Raw genomic sequence first — 16,154 nt, 5'->3', positions numbered from 1 at the left:
TAGCATGCTAACATGCTAAACTAGTTGCTGAACACAATCTGCTAAACATTAGCAAGCTAATATTTTCACTGTGAGCATGTTATCAACGCACTGCTATGACCAAATACAGCCTCACTAGTGATGTAAAACAAGTTGGTTTGAGTAAAAAGGACAAAAAGATGAAGCCATGCATAGGTGAAAGGGCAAAACATTGTTCATAATCTCTGGGTAAGCAATCTAAACAAGCCCTTCCCACAGATTTATTAGCAATCACATAAAAGGCTACCACTGTTAAAACCCCTCTAGAACACAGCCACTGTTGATCTTTTTGTGTTTTACACTGTTGAGGATTGATGGTGCAGAGCCACATCCAAATTGACAGTGCTCATTTCCCTTTACTACAGCAGGTGAAACAGCTGTGTCACAATATTCCCTCTTTTAGTAGCACCTAAAATAGTGTGTTAAGGCACTCCAGACATTCTCACAATGAAACCAGAGGCTGACCCTGGTTGCATTTAGAAATGTCAGGTAATCTGTCTTTCAGGGATGAAAAAGCAGCCGCTGGGGATACTCTTGTTTCCTCTAAAGAAATCAATGAAGGAGGTGGTTTTATTTGATAGAAAGCAGAGAGGGAGAAACAGGTTTAAGCTGAAAATACTTTTGAAAAATGGTGGAGGAGAAAAAATAAAACTAAAAAAACATTGGTTCTTAGAATAAACAAGGAAACTAAACGAATGCTTACACCACGCTGAAAAGGAAAAAAGGTGGCAAGTTAAAGAGATAAGAAGTTATATCAAGTATAATAATTCCTAGTCATTTCTAGCATGCACAACCAGGCTAAATGCTTCCCTAGCCCATTTCTCATTGGTACAAAAACAGAGTCTGATCATCTCTCCACAATCTAATCCCCACAACTTTAACCTGTGCATTTTCTGTATCTACATCTACCGCTCTTTACTTAGAGCTTCCCTTTCTTTTCTTAGTTTTCCTATCCAACCAGTCTAAATGAACGAGTGAGTGTGTGGTGGGCTAGCTGTGGCAGGCCGGAGGAGTGTTGATTTATTCCCACAGCTCACCCGAACTGACGCACTGACAGCGCGGATTGTTCTGTAGCCATGATAAATGCCCCATAAACAGACGCTCCGAGCCTGCTAAATGTTCTAACTCTAGGTCCACACAGGGCCGGGGAGGAACAGACGCAATCACAGAGTGGGCCACTGTACTCTGTGCTCTCATTTCCACATTAAAGCGACCAGGGCGATAGCACAAGACTGGTGATTCCAGCCAAAGTAGAACAAATTATCCTTTCATGTCTGTTCTCCCAATGTGGTACAAAAACTAAAACCCTGTGTTGTGTTAATCCTGCATGGCACAATGGGTAGAAATCATTAATCACATTCGTAATGGGTTAATTAGCTGGTTGAAAACCAACAGACAGTTCACAGCAGTCCATCTGCTTAAACTACCTGAGCAGAATAATTAATCGAAGACTGTGAGAGCTTCTGCTACCTCATCATTACGCACTTATCAACCGTTTGAGTATCTTTGTCTCCACACACACACGCAGATCATAGCCAGCCTGAGTCAGCACTGCCTCTGTAAATCACACGCACTGGCCTAGGAGACAGAGTGAGGTAAGTGTTGTCCGTCCTCCCATCTCGCTCTGGCTATCTGCTGCCTTTAACAGGGTACCTTTAGGTTGGCTGACTGACAGAGCCCGGGCAACAGAGCTAGAAAACAAGCCGATAAATCAGCTTCTGCCTACCCAGGGCTCCTCCTAGCGCCTATCAGTCATCTAAATGGGCAGCACCCCTGCCACAAATGTAATGTAATCTGCCCTTCGATAGGTGGGTGGTGAAGCAGGGTGTGGGGTGGTAATGTGTTTGTTTGTGTACTGGAGGAAATGGAAACAACACGCCCTTTATGTGTGATTTTTTTCACGTTAATAGAAGCAAACTCCAGTCTTTTACATGAAAGTTGTTAATAAAATGTTCAAAATAGACTTCATTCTCAGGATACTGGGCTACGTTTTCAGCAGATCGGATTACAACACTACTTGTTTTAATTACCAGCAAGTTAAACAAACTGACAAAACTACTGATGAGCAGAGTAAAAAAAAAAAAATGGTTTCCCCATTAATGACAGATCTGTATCTCTGGGCTAAATCACCAAGTTCAACATGGTTTTGCATAGGTCAATAATGCATCACTTTTAAATGACTTTCTAATCACAAAACACTAACTTTCAACGCAAACAGCTAATTACTCAAATAGTTTTTTTCTGAAAATTAACTGATGACAATGTACTGTAGACAGTGTCAGTGTTTTATGTTGTCTGATATTTTCAACTAATGCATTTGTTGTTTAAAAAATCTCCAGACACAATAATGATATGCAATTCAGTATATATCACTTTTTTTTTAATTCCACACATTCTTTTTCCTTCTCAAATTTTGGTGGCTAAATTACCCATGATGCAACTTGACCTCCAACAGTTTGGCCGTTAATGTGCTTGTATTATGCTCAAAAAGGCTAATGCACCTCAATTTATCAAATTTCACAAAGCTCCATTTGGAGTTCCAAAAGGATTTATACAATATTTCAATTGTCCAGTGAACTCCCCAACACCTCTAAACAACTGTGATGTGCAACTTCAGTGGAATATCCCTTTGGTCAGTTCATAAACTACATAATCTGTAGAAGTAATGAAACTTTTCACGCCATGAACATTTTTGTGTCTTCTAAATGACGTTCAGTGATATTTTTTGGGATTTATGTTTCTTTATTTTGCTACATTTCTGCTTTTAGTCTCCATGTCAGAACACCATCTATTCTGACATGGAGACTAAAAGCAGAAATGTAGCAACTAAATGCAGGTACACCATGTACAGGTTGGCAGTCTATCACAGGGCTCAAAATATAGTACTGTCTAAGCATGTCTAAAATAAAACAAGGGTGCACAGCAGAACAATGGTTTGAGTTGGCCTTCCTCGGAGCTTGGTGGCAGACCGGACTGATATCACCATCCCACCGTCTCCCACAAGCCCCATCACTGCTGTGCAGATGACCACCGCTGATGTATGCTCATACTGTAGATGTGACATATTACCACGGTGGCAGTCAGGACACTTCTCTTCCATTTCAGCCATGCATGCATACATTCATTCATTCCCATCCCCTCTGTCAGGTCAGCGGTTCTAATCATCATCATCACCACAACAGGACTTCAGTGTTAGGCGTGCGTGTGTGTGTGTGTGTGTGCGTGCAAGGTTGGAGGGTAAACTGCGCTGGTGTGAGCCAGTTCAGAAACGCTGTCTTATTAAATTATCTCTCTTCCTTTTACTGCAAGGCCCCCACCCTTCTCTTTCCATCTCTCTACCAGGCTAAACATTTGTCTTTCCATTCATGGGTGAATTTGTATTCCCTGGAGATGGGTGGCAGAGGGGGAGGGTGGGGAATGGGTGCAAAGTCCGCTTTCAGGCCTGCTGTTTTCCATTTCACTGCTTGGTTACGGCTCTCAACAGGCAGGCAATACTGAAAATCAAAGCCTGGCGACAGGTGCTTATGTTTGGCTACTTGATTGTGCTTTGTATTGATCACCTAATTTTATTTTAAAATATTCTCCATTAACATTACAACAACAGTTATTTAAATGTTGCACATATTTCTGACACTAGGTTTCATTTTTTACATGGATTTTTTAATTTGTTTTATATATCCTACTGCTGGCATGTTACCTTAACTTAAACTTGATTTGTTCCATTATATTATAGTGTAAATTTAAGTATGGGACAGGTACTTTTTTCTTACTCACAGTCACAAATACTGCTGTTTGCTGTTACACCAACTTCCCTCTAAAGGGTCATTAAAAATGTCACCCTTATCTTAACAATGTCAGGGCACTTCCTGTTTGATCCAGACCTTGTGCACTCCTTTAGCACAACATCATAACCTGCTTTGATGGTGTCAACCCCTCAGAGAGCTCTGTCTGATTGGCCAGGTGACTGTTTATTTAGCAACACTCCATTAGGTTGACACAGTGACTCCTATCACGAGGTGCACCACTTTGCCTTTAATCAAATTGACAGCTGAGGAGCTATAATCAATTGGGCTATTTACATTTTGCCAGGCTGCAAAAAAACAAATGTTACCACCTGTCCTGGCATTAGAACCACTACTGGGTTACGCTGATATGGATGTCTGAAAGTGCAAATAAAAATGTCTAAGTGGAATTGACTCAACACTCACTGGATGTATAATAATCAACAAGACAATCTGCATTTGAAGACACTGCCTTCACACCACATTCAACACCATATACTGTAAAAACAGCGGATGATGTAGCAATGACGTCACATATTGGTTGGTGGACTGCTGTTTTGAAGCCTCAAGTTTGGCAATTTGGCAGTTGCCATCTTTTTTTTCTTTTCTTTTTTTAACCGGATGTGATGGTTTTTGGACGAGAGGGTGGAGCTGGGGAAGACGACGCAGACAAGCCTGTGTTGTTAATGGTTGAAATTGCACTGCGTTAAATGCTAGACAGAAAATTAACGCGGACTACCGCATACTGACGCCATCGATCAGCCCTCACGGCAGTAAGTAAATTGGCAAACTTTCCCTCAAGGTACCAACCAAGACAGTGACTGCCAAATTGCACTTGCAATTATTACAGGTAAATCTTAGGTCGTTGTCTGTGCTGTCATATGTGTCCCTCTTTTGTGTCCTAGGACGCTTTGTTGATCTCATGTTTATGTTGATTTTAGAATGGTTTTTATGTTACATATTTATGTAAAGTGTATTGGCTCCCTGGGACCAGGCTACATCTGGGAACAAAAGCGATCATTCCAAAAGTTACATCGCTAATGCCATAAAAGTTTGAGTTTGCTACAGTGTAACATCTCGAGTCTCTCTTTCTTCATCTGTTCTTGAATGTACTGTAACAAGCGATGGCGAGAGAGCTGTACCCAGCCTGCCGTTCAGCGGAGTAACAGTTAACATAGTCAGTACACTACACAGTGTGTACATAAAGCACTACTGATAAATATGTCCAGTAGATCTCAGGACATTGTATAGACTGTGTGTGTATATATATATATATATATATATATATATATATATATATATATATATACACACACACACACACACATGTATTAATGTTAACGGTCTATGATACATCGCTACGTGCTTTTCATACACCGCCCTGTATCACACAGGGACGCTGGAGGACACAGCAGCTGGTGCACCTTCGGGCTGAAAACGAGCAGAAGTTTCCTAGATCATATGTTCATGTTGTACCCATTCATTATTGCATTGGTACCGTATTATTGTAATCGTCTGTAATTCCTGTTCATGCACTTGTATATTGTTGTTGGTTATGAAACGGGACACTGATGAAATGTGAGGGAAGGGTCACTGGCCAACAGGCTTCAGACTGGTCTGGACTATCAGAACAGCCGTAGTTTATTTGTTTGTGGTCTTCTGTCTTTTTTTTAATTTTACACATTTGAGTGCCTTTTTATGTGTGTGGCATCTAAGTTACGGTTCTAATAGTTGATAATGGCTCTGTAATATAATATTTTTATGTAATGTTTTTGCCTATTATGTTTAATTTGTTGGGCCTAAAGAGAACATATTGTGTTACAACAATTTTTTTCTGACATTAATCACATTCAAACGGTGATAACTGACCAGATATCAACACACGCCATGGTTTTGTATACACTATGTATTTCAAATACTACACATACATCTGCCTCTAAATACACATACACACACACACACACACCACACACACACCACACACACCACACACACACACACACAACACACACACCCCACACACACACACACACCCACAACACACACACACACACACACCCACACACACACACACACACACCACAACACACTATAGATACACCAGTATGAAATATACAAATGCATATGACACTGTTGTCAAAACCCACTCAATTGACATAGACACACTTGAAGACGGCATCTTGGAAGTTTGTGATCAATACCGTATGGTGATGTTACCAAGTGGTGTCCCATTTCATAGAGGTATGTTTTCACCCCTAGCCCTTAGTTAGCCCCTTGGTTTCAAGGGCCAAGGGCTAGGGATGAGAGGTAGGGCTAAGATGGAGAAATGGGATTCAGCCTTGGGAAGGTTCATTCACAGCCCATTTCCAAAGGGGCGTCACCAACGGACGCTGCTTAAAGGCCTCTGGGCGCAATTGGACAGTCCTTCAGCCAATCAGACCAATAATCTGGGTGATGCAGCAGTAGTGGGCATCTAGTAGTAGCATGGAGCTACCACGATACACACTTCAACACTCACTCTGTATTCATACTGTTTGGAGTTTCTTCATTAATTGACAGCTCGTGGTAGTAATTTGTCATAGAAGAGGCTAGGGAACATGAATGAAAACAACAGAGGTATCTACGGTGTATTTGATTGATTACACGTTTGAATTATCTTTTGCTGATGAGTGATGAAACAAAATAATTCTGGACCTGACCATTTCAGTTTGCTAGAGTCATGAATTGAGCATTTAATCATAAGCCTTCTTGTTCACTTTGGTAACACTAGATTCAGTCACCCTGCTGTCGTATTTAAACAACGTAAAGTCTGCTGTGTACTGTATTAGAGAGGGGATGAGAGAAGACAATGGTTTGATAGGAGCTGCGGAAAATAATGGGGGGAAAAAAATCAAGAGCTGATCTAGATCCTAATTTAGTGTGTTCCATCCCGCAGCCTCTCGTCAAACGTCTTCCCTCTGACTCCTCCAATTTTAAGGATGACAAGTACCCCTTATAGGTTTTGGGAGCGTAATACAATTTTGTCACAGATAATTAAACCAATCAGCCAGCAACCTTCTGAAAAAGCAATAGTTGAGAAAATATCCAAGGCTGCTCTGCTGACATTTAGGCTGTTTGTAAAACTGTCTACCCTTTTCACCAGCGCTATGCTCAACGTCTACAATTTACTGGACTGCTTTTTTCAGAATCAGTGACAGATAGACTTTTACTGTTGAAGCAGAACATTAAATGACAATGGAAAGCACATAAACTCAGAAAACGTTCAACATCAGTACTCAGGCAAGAGGCACACATCAGTCCAGACTTATAGTAATGTCTATTTCAGGAGTTTCAGGCATAATCTTATTTACAAGGTTTTTCCTGTTCCATAAAACCTGTCCAAACATTTTCAGCAAATGTGCCAAGTTAATTTCTTTCCAAAACAAAAACAGTGGGCTTTCTGAAGGATTGTTTTTCTGAAAGCAAACAAACACAGGGAGAAAATAATGCTCAGGCTGTCCACATACCTAAGGAGAAAAAAAGTACAAGAGACGATATGCTCTCTAGACGGCGTAAACGAAAGAAAGAGGAAACGGAGAAAAAGCAGTGCTCTCTTCCGTTTCTGCTGGTTTTCTTCAAAAACCACATAAGGATAAAAGTAATCCGCTTCACATTCTAGCCCCCTCAGTGAATTACAGCCACAACTGAAATCAAGCAGAAACAAAACGTGTAACTAATTACAAAAAATACTTGCATCATTCATTTGCAAATTGCTTGGTGAATATCATCAAATGTGATCTTACATTATTGCAGCTGTGCTGACGTGACTGTAAGGCTGATTCTGCCCGGAGGAATATCATTTACTAATGGCCTCCGATTGCTTCCCGTTCGATAATAATAATGAGCTTGTAAACAAACACAAGGCCATATAACTGATTCCGGCGCTTTCCATGCTCTCCATTTAATGGAACCTCAAACCTGGACACAGACTGACTAAGGTCTAGATTTTCTCTTCAACAACTTGCCATCCAGATGAAGAGGGCGATGATGTGACAACTGCTTCCACCCTGACATGACCTACGTTTGGGTCGTCTCAGTTACACGTGATGCTCCTTAGACCTCAAGTCCAGGAGGAAGCCCCGCGCTCAAGTACTCTGAGAGCAAAACTGGAAACAGTTTCATATTTCTCTAATGATTACAGGAAGAGAAGCAGGAAAGCTGAAGGGAAACCACAGAATGATGGTCCTCAAGAAATGTGCTGTATAGTTGGCAGCTGGATGTCGACTGTGGAGCGATATGAAGCATTTCTTGGATTAGCTTAAGAACCATCGATCACGCAAGTGGACCAGTGCAGTAATAAACAGCGGTATGTAGCACGCTCACACAAAAGCAATGTGACAACATGTTCTCATAGTCTGCCTGTTGTTGAGATTTTCAAACTTTGTGTGATTTTAAACACAGCGCAGAGCCCCGCCAAAAACGTATCCACGTTGATGCTACGCCACCTAGTTTATAGTCGAGTAGCCGAGGATGACATACTGCACAGAGAGTGGCCAGGCCCGGTAGCAACAAGGCCAGGCTCAGACCAGTCACAGACTGATGGCAGCATTAGAGTAGAGTCAAAAGGTTTCTGTGGTAACAGAATCAGAACTGGTGGGGGGCAATTTAGGCCCAGCGGGCCACCAGTCTTGGAGATATTGCCATGGTGCTGTCATGGGCGGGGGGGTAATGACTCTCACGGCAGCTCCAGAAAAGCACTTGTACACAGTACATGTGCACAGCTGATCCTATTTACATTTGTTCAAAAATGTTTTGTATTTTTAATGTACTCAATTTCCAAATTGCGCAAATCTCATGCTTGCCATTGCCATCAACAGTTTAATAATCTGTAATGAATTCCACGTGTTTCTATAGACAAGGAAATGAAGTGTGTTAGAATGATAACAACCACTTCAACGCCTTTAAAGTCTTATGTTCAAGAAGGGTAAAAAGAGGTTTACAATATTTCACAGGATGCAAATGAAGTAGTCCTAACAGCATCTATGTGTTTACTCTCTACTGATGAGACTGAAACAGCACGTATGAGGCAGTGTCTGCTCAGTAACAGACTTTGTGCAAATGACAAAAAATGATTTAAATTGAAGAATTATGTCACCTCCTCGAGGAGTTTAAAATGAACTAATGGCAGAGAAATATTCAAGTGTATTAGATTAGGATTGTGAAGGATGTAATCATCACATGAGCTCCTCGACGGATTGAAACAGCTTCTACTCTCTAATAAAAAAGAATGATATAAAAAGGTTGGGTTTTTTTTAAGTCGGAGCAGCAAGAGGTGGGGAAAAAAACAGTTGACTAAATGAGCAACAGTTTAAAAGTAGTAATATGTACCATTGTAGAGGCTCAATCGATAGCATAAAGACTGAAAAAAGAAACAGATCACAAAGCTTTAATAAACACCAGAGCAATTAAACAACTACTGTAAAACTGATTTTTTTTAACAAGCAAGTTCTATTCATCTACAGTATCTGTGTAAGTGTGAGGCTTAGAGAGACCCAACGGCATTAAAAAGCATCCACTGGATTTTAGACACGGGGGAAATGCTTGAACTACATCCGTAATTGAGCCTGTGATAGCCTTAGCAACTCTGATAAAGGCATCCTAATGGGCTGAAGTAAATCATCTGGCTTCTAATCAGCAATGCCTGCAAAAGGCCTCAACTGGAACTGCAACACTATGTTTACAGAAACAAAGACGTGAGGAAACGACAACCACCGCAACCGTCTGCACTGAGATTACACACATCACGTAGAATATCCGTCTAAAGGTGTTATCTCAAGACTGCCGCTTGGGGTGCATGTCAAATCTTAACATATCTGAAGAACAGTGAATCCAGGGAAGTTATTTGCCTACATCCCCTACCTATTTCTGTCCCAATGGATTCTTACATTTGCGTGCTTGATCTGCTGTGTTGCCTTGTTTTGCAGACTACAATCTCTTCGCCAAAGCAGCACAGCCCCAGCTGACTAATCAAAATGCTGGCAGTGCCCAGAGAGGGAGATGGACGGGGAATCTCAGAAAACAAACACCCACAGTAAATCAAAAGCGGTTTCAGAGGACGATCACAGATGGTGCGACCGAAGAGTGCTCCTGCAAATTATGTGTCCCCCCGGTGATCTACACATTTCCCAAGCTGCTGTCTACACTTCTCCAAAATAGCCTGTAGCCCATTAAGAATGCAAATGAAAAACATGGCTTGAGAACAGTTCTGAAGGGTTTATGCATTAAGTGACAGGTAAAGAGTGGCTAATGATCCACTTGGATTTCAGTGATTGGCAGACACACATATGGACAGCACAACAGGATATCTAATTTGTTTTTAAATATAAGTAGTGACATAAGTTAAGCAAACCATCCAAAGCAACATGAAGAAAACTTCTCTCATTTCATTTAAATTCAAATCGCAGAGAAAAACAATATTGTACAGCAAAAGCGTACATGGAGTTTAGGCATGGGCCGGTATGAGATTCTGACAGTATAACTTTCAGCAAAAATGTCACGGTGTTACAGTATTGCAATTACAGCTTTAAAATGGATTATTCTGAAATGTCTGGGTATAAAAACACAACTTTTTTTCATTGAACACAATGTATTTTATTTTGAACTGCACTTTCTGTCCTTGGTGACTCATAAAAACAGCTCATAACGCAGGACCGGAAAACTTTAGTGTTTTTTAAACAATGACTTTTTCAAACCTCAGTATACCTTAAACAGGTAACCAGCCCACGCCTAGTGGAGTTCACAAACTTATGTTCATAAATGTAGTGCATCACAACTCCTAATCTCACAAGCATGGAGAGACAAACACGCACACCCCCCCCCAACACACACACACGAGACTCACCCCACTGCAAAGGAGCGAGCTGTAGGTGCTCCAGGACCAGCTGGTTGAGGACTCCCTCCACACTGGCCTCTCCACGGCGCCGCAGGGAGGGGTGGGTACAGTTAAGGGCAACATGTTGGAGACGCCACTTGGTGCATAGCAACAACTAATCAACATGAGGAACTTTGCTGTATACACATACACACACAGTTACTTGCAGCAATACAATGAGTTGAATAAAAGTACATCATATTGTACACTGTGATTATAAATGGCTAAAACTGCAACTGTAAATTGTTAAAAGTGAGATATTAAGTTTTTTAATACAAAACAGGTTGAGGGGCAATTTAAATGTGAAAGTCAAATCAATCCACAGAGAAATATTTGAAACTAGCCGTCAGGACTTCTGTACAGTTGTGATGTCACAGCTATACTGCATATAGGTGGTAGGTGTCGCTACTGCGCCATTACAGTCATTTCCCGGCTGCAATGATGGTGCAGAGACACCAAGGGCTCAGATGCAGAAGACCCGGATATGCTGACCAATCAGAGCAGACTGGGCTTTTTCGTGAGGGGAGCTTAAAGAGACAGGCACCAAAACGGAGTGTTTCAGACAGAGGGTGAAGCGCCACCAGTACAGGATACACAAAACACTACAAGCTCTGTCATGACAGCAAACACTTAGTACGCTTGATGCGTTAAAACATGCCAACATCGTGTTTGCATACTAAAATACCATATACCACAAAATGATGTGAGCGTTTCTTATAAAATAGATATGCTAACACAGAATATCGATATACACCATAGCCGTGCCTGAGTACAGCCTCAAAGAGTGGGGATAGACCGTAGTAGTGTTTTTTTTTTTTTTTTTTTTTTTTAAACCATTAATGTAACTTAAAGTTGGAACCACATAATGCGTTAAATAATGAATGAGGGAAACTATAGGTTTGACAAAAATTGTAGGCAAACTGGTCTCACTATACCAACTGAGGGAGTACGAATATCTACCTTATGAGTACAGCATACAGTACAGGGCTTGAAATTAACCTGTTGAGGAACTTGTCCTTTGGACAAGTAGATTAATGTTTCACTTGTCCGTGCACAAAAGACATTTGTCAGTGTAAAGATTTATCATTTTATAACTGTTTTTGTGTTTTGCTTAAGCAGCATAAAAGGCATCCAAACAAAACAAACATTGATCAAATTCAGTTGAAAGAATAGAAACAAACGTGTTCCAGGAATAGATTTTCCCCTTCGACAGGACAAACGATCTCCAGACTCAATACAAAGTAACACTTTGCCCGCCGTTGTGTGGTGTATCACCAGAGGTAGTGGTGACTCGAACTTGAAATTATACTATATCTAAAATAATTGTGTAGACATAACAATGGATTTTGCCGCTAAATGTTGGTGTTGACTTTTTTTGTTTCACTTTCTACCCAGCAGAGGCTAAATTTACCAAGGGGGTCCTTTAAAAGGTGTAGCTACTTTACAGTTGATTATTAGCTGATATTTAATCTGGAAAGTCTTGAAGCAGAGGTTTTACAATAACTGACGGACAAACGAGCAGTGGAGTAGTGACGTTACGAGGCAGAGAGCTGGTCGCTAAATAAGTCACATTAACTTTGTGCTTCATCCAAACAAAGCACACTGCTATCGCCACAAGTAACATCTGTGTTCGGCTTGTTTTCTGGCAACAATGTGACTACTGGGTAACGTTGAAGCGGATTTAGCGAGCTAATGTTAGCCAACTAACGCCGGCTGGCTGGCGTGCTGGCTCCACCGTGCTTTTATGTTGCATCGCTTACAGAGAATGAGCTGAACAGCAGGCTGGGTCTAACATTAATGTCCCACTGACCCACTGTCACTGGGTCTAACTTTAACTCATACAACCCCACTTCGAAGAAGCCAAACTATCACTTTAAATCTAATTTTAAATGGATACATTTGAACATGGGTCGGGTTATGGGTTATGGGTCACGTGAACACCATACCGTACTGTGGATGGGACTGCCTGCAAAATAAACTGTATAAGCATAATTGGATTCATTTAGCTGTGGTTTTGTGAAACAGGATTTCATATTCTAAGATTAAGCACACCAATTAGGGGTGAAATCCCCTTTCAGCTACAGTGGCACTTTTTTGTTTGTTGCACAAAAGTCCTTCCTAGCAAAAGAGATAGTAAAGTCATTGCTAACATTAATTCAAGTGCTTGCTTGTGAGTTTTATTAGCAACTTTTCAGTCCAAATGTTGCAGTAAAACAAAGAGGGGGCAGAGCCAGGGAGTCTTGAAAGTTAGGACGAGCCTACCTAAGTTTAGAAAAATGACACAGATAGTGGCGCTTAAGGAGGACAGCTGAGAACAATGCCTTTAAGGTGAGCTGTACAATTTTAAAACAAGTCCTAAACTACACTTGTGTCTGCTGAAGTCAATCTCCTCTTGATGTAACTTGCTGTTGCTTCTGGCTGGCTGTAATAGCTTAGACAAACCGTTATCAGGATGTACTACGCCAGCTCAGACAGATTTACAGGGAGTTACAATAATAACTAACTCATACATTACAAATTAAAGTGACTGTTGGGTTGCTCAAGGCCAACTGAGTGCTTTGGAGTGTGACACGCACTGTAATCAAATCTTTTATTTCGCGACTTCTTTCATGTTGTAAAGGGAAAATCCCCCCCTTAAAGCAGAATTGACATTGTGCTATTCCAAGGATGTAAGACAGCCGAGTCACTATCTACACAGACAGAAATGTCTCCCTGTGCCCGAAACAATAACATTGTGACAATTTCAGCGTTGGTCCAATCAAGCTGAATCAATAAGTGACTTATCACAAGAGATTTTCCATCCAAACTACTTGCATTTTAACATAGGGCTTCAAATGGCACACTTTTCATTTTTGGTAAAATTTTCCATAATGGAGAGTGTGAAACCCCTTTCTCACACCGTACATTAGAGGGCTGCACGTTTCCTAAATGTTTCTTTGCTTTTGTCCCAATAGCCCAGAGAAGTCACAGTGAGCTGTTGCCTGTCAACGGAGGATTTGTCTGTTGATGACGTACTTCCCAGAGCTTGTCTATATTCCGTTCAGCTTCAAGAGAAACTTGTTTCAAGTTACAAATTAACATATGTTCTTGATCTGATGAAATGATCAAACAGGCTGTTTCGGGCTGATTTTTGCTCCAGTAAAAGGATGCTATATTTGTATGTCATTTTCATTCTCCATCCCTGCCTACACACTGCCAAATTACTTTACTAAAAACAATGCACATAATGAAGGGGGTGTTTACGCCTTCATAAAAAGGAAAAAAATAATGGCAACTGCAGTAGCTCAAAGAGAAGGGATTCATCATTAATTGCACACCATGGACACCAACAATCTGAAAGGCAGTTCTTAAATCTCAAACTGCAAAGTGATGAGTTATGGGCTGATACACGGCACTATATGCATGATGACTAGTTTGACTAGATGGCTTTTCAACAGCAGAAACTTTTCCTGGAACCTTTTATATATTTATTTATTATTAGTTATTTTATTTATTTATATTTGTTATTTTGAAGGCAAAAGAGTTAATGGAGTTAATGGTGAACATGTACATGACAAGCCAGAAGACAACAGTATATGAAGGAATAGCTACAGAGAATTGTCTCCCTGAGGAAAAGCAGACTGCAGAGAGCAAAATGCTGACAATGCTGTAAAGGTTACTGTACCATGGTCGAACCACGAAGCTCGCCCGCAAACTAGGACCTATGGGAAAATGTATCAAATTGATGCTGGTATGTGGCATTACCCACTCAAAAATTCACACAATACGACAGCACGTCTCAGTGTCAGAGTGGCAAGTACTTTGCCATACGCTTTCCCATCTGTCAGTGCAGGCAAGTTCCCTTCTGGCCAGAGGGTCTCCAGATGTAGGATCCAGATGTCATGTTTTCACTATTCTGATTGTCGGCAAAAAACACTATTCAACAAAATAATTCTGTTTGATCACCTATTGAATATAATAACCTTTTTTTGGTTCAGTGGAGACTAAGGACGTTCAAATTATGAATGTAAGCCTTTACCCTCTGTTTCTACCGTCTTTCTAGCAATACTCAGCTCAGGCTGGTTTCTCTGATGTAACCAAACCGTACATGTAGCCCCTGAAAGGATATGATGCTCCAACAGATGCCCAGCTTGCTGTTGATCTGGTAGCCCTGGGCATGTTGTCGCTCCTCCTCCAGCTGTTTGGGGTTAGTGAAGCGAGCCGTCTCCTGGTCCGGCTGTGGCAGACTCTCAAAGTCAAACTTGTCAACCTGGATGGCCATCCTGCAGCAGGAGAGGGGAGAAGCACTTACAGATACAAGTTTCTGCTGTAAGAAAAAAATCCACGGTAACCAACTCTGGGAATGACATAACAGTTACATAACTGTCATCGAAAACAGAGTTAGTACGAGTTTTAAGAGACTTGACTCAGATTCATAGAGCTTGCATTTAGTGTAGATCTTCAACTACTGATTATTTCAGTTGTTAATAAACTAGTCATTAATGCCCATCATAATTTCCGAGAGCCAAGGGCAGCATCTTCAGATTATTTGTTTGGTCCGACCTACAGTCCAAAGCCCAAATATATTCAATTGACAGGAATATAAAACATTTAGTATTCCCCATAGACAACTAACGTAGATAGTTTTGATCAATACCAAATATTTAGCAAAATACAGATAGTATTGGGTGTGGCTGAAATTAGCAACACTTACAGCACTGTCCTTACACAAGCCCTTAAAAGTGGAGCTACTGTACCTGGCAAGCTAACAGCTCACACATGAACAAGCCAGGAACATGCTAGCGCTAGGATTCATTTTCCTGCTGAGTTTTGCCATTTTAAATGCTGGTGTTACCAGGCCTGACCTGCACTGGCTCTTAGCAATATGATGGCAAACATGCCCGGAAATAAACAAATTCATCCTACAATAACTCATTTAAAAACAGCAAAGCAATTTCAAAACATCCATAGAATCTCACCTCAAGCCTTGCACAGAAGAGGGTTGATTCATTGACAATCAAAAGTATATTTGGATGAACACATTTAACAACTGACCCTAACTAACTTTATGCAATCACATATTTCTACTTTAATGCTTCATCTTCATGTACAGAATACTACATCCAAGGAATATATATATATATATATATATAAATATATATATATACAGCTCTGGAAAAAATTAAGAGACCACTGCATTATTATCAGTTTTTCTGGTTTTACTATTTATAGGCATGTGTTTGATTACAATAAACATGTTTGTTTTATTCTACAAATGTTTTGACAACATTTCTTCTAAATTCCAAATAAAAATGTTGTTGTTCAGATTATTTATTTTAAGAAAATGAAAACTCGTCAAAATAACAACAAAGATGCATTGTTTTCAGACCTCAAAAAATGCTAAAAAAAAGAGTTCACATTCATTCTTGAACAACACAATACTAATATTTTAACTTAGGAAGACT

General features: G+C 40.5%; 1 protein-coding gene across 4 annotated transcripts in view; it reads right to left on the bottom strand.

Annotated features, from left to right (window-relative positions):
• Positions 1-16,154, bottom strand: part of trappc9 (trafficking protein particle complex subunit 9) — a 265,848-nt gene that overhangs the window by 76,709 nt on the left and 172,985 nt on the right. For all 4 annotated transcript variants that reach the window (XM_032535067.1, XM_032535068.1, XM_032535069.1 and 1 more), the window contains 2 exons: positions 14,819-14,972; positions 10,681-10,771 (listed from right to left, as the gene is read on the bottom strand). In XM_032535067.1, coding sequence (XP_032390958.1) covers positions 10,681-10,771; positions 14,819-14,972 — 245 coding nt within the window. The remainder of the gene's footprint in view (positions 1-10,680; positions 10,772-14,818; positions 14,973-16,154) is intronic.

Source organism: Etheostoma spectabile, chromosome 14, assembly GCF_008692095.1.
Source record: "Etheostoma spectabile isolate EspeVRDwgs_2016 chromosome 14, UIUC_Espe_1.0, whole genome shotgun sequence".
Classification (NCBI taxonomy): Eukaryota; Metazoa; Chordata; class Actinopteri; order Perciformes; family Percidae; genus Etheostoma; species Etheostoma spectabile.
This window is presented reverse-complemented; position numbering and strand designations above follow the sequence as displayed.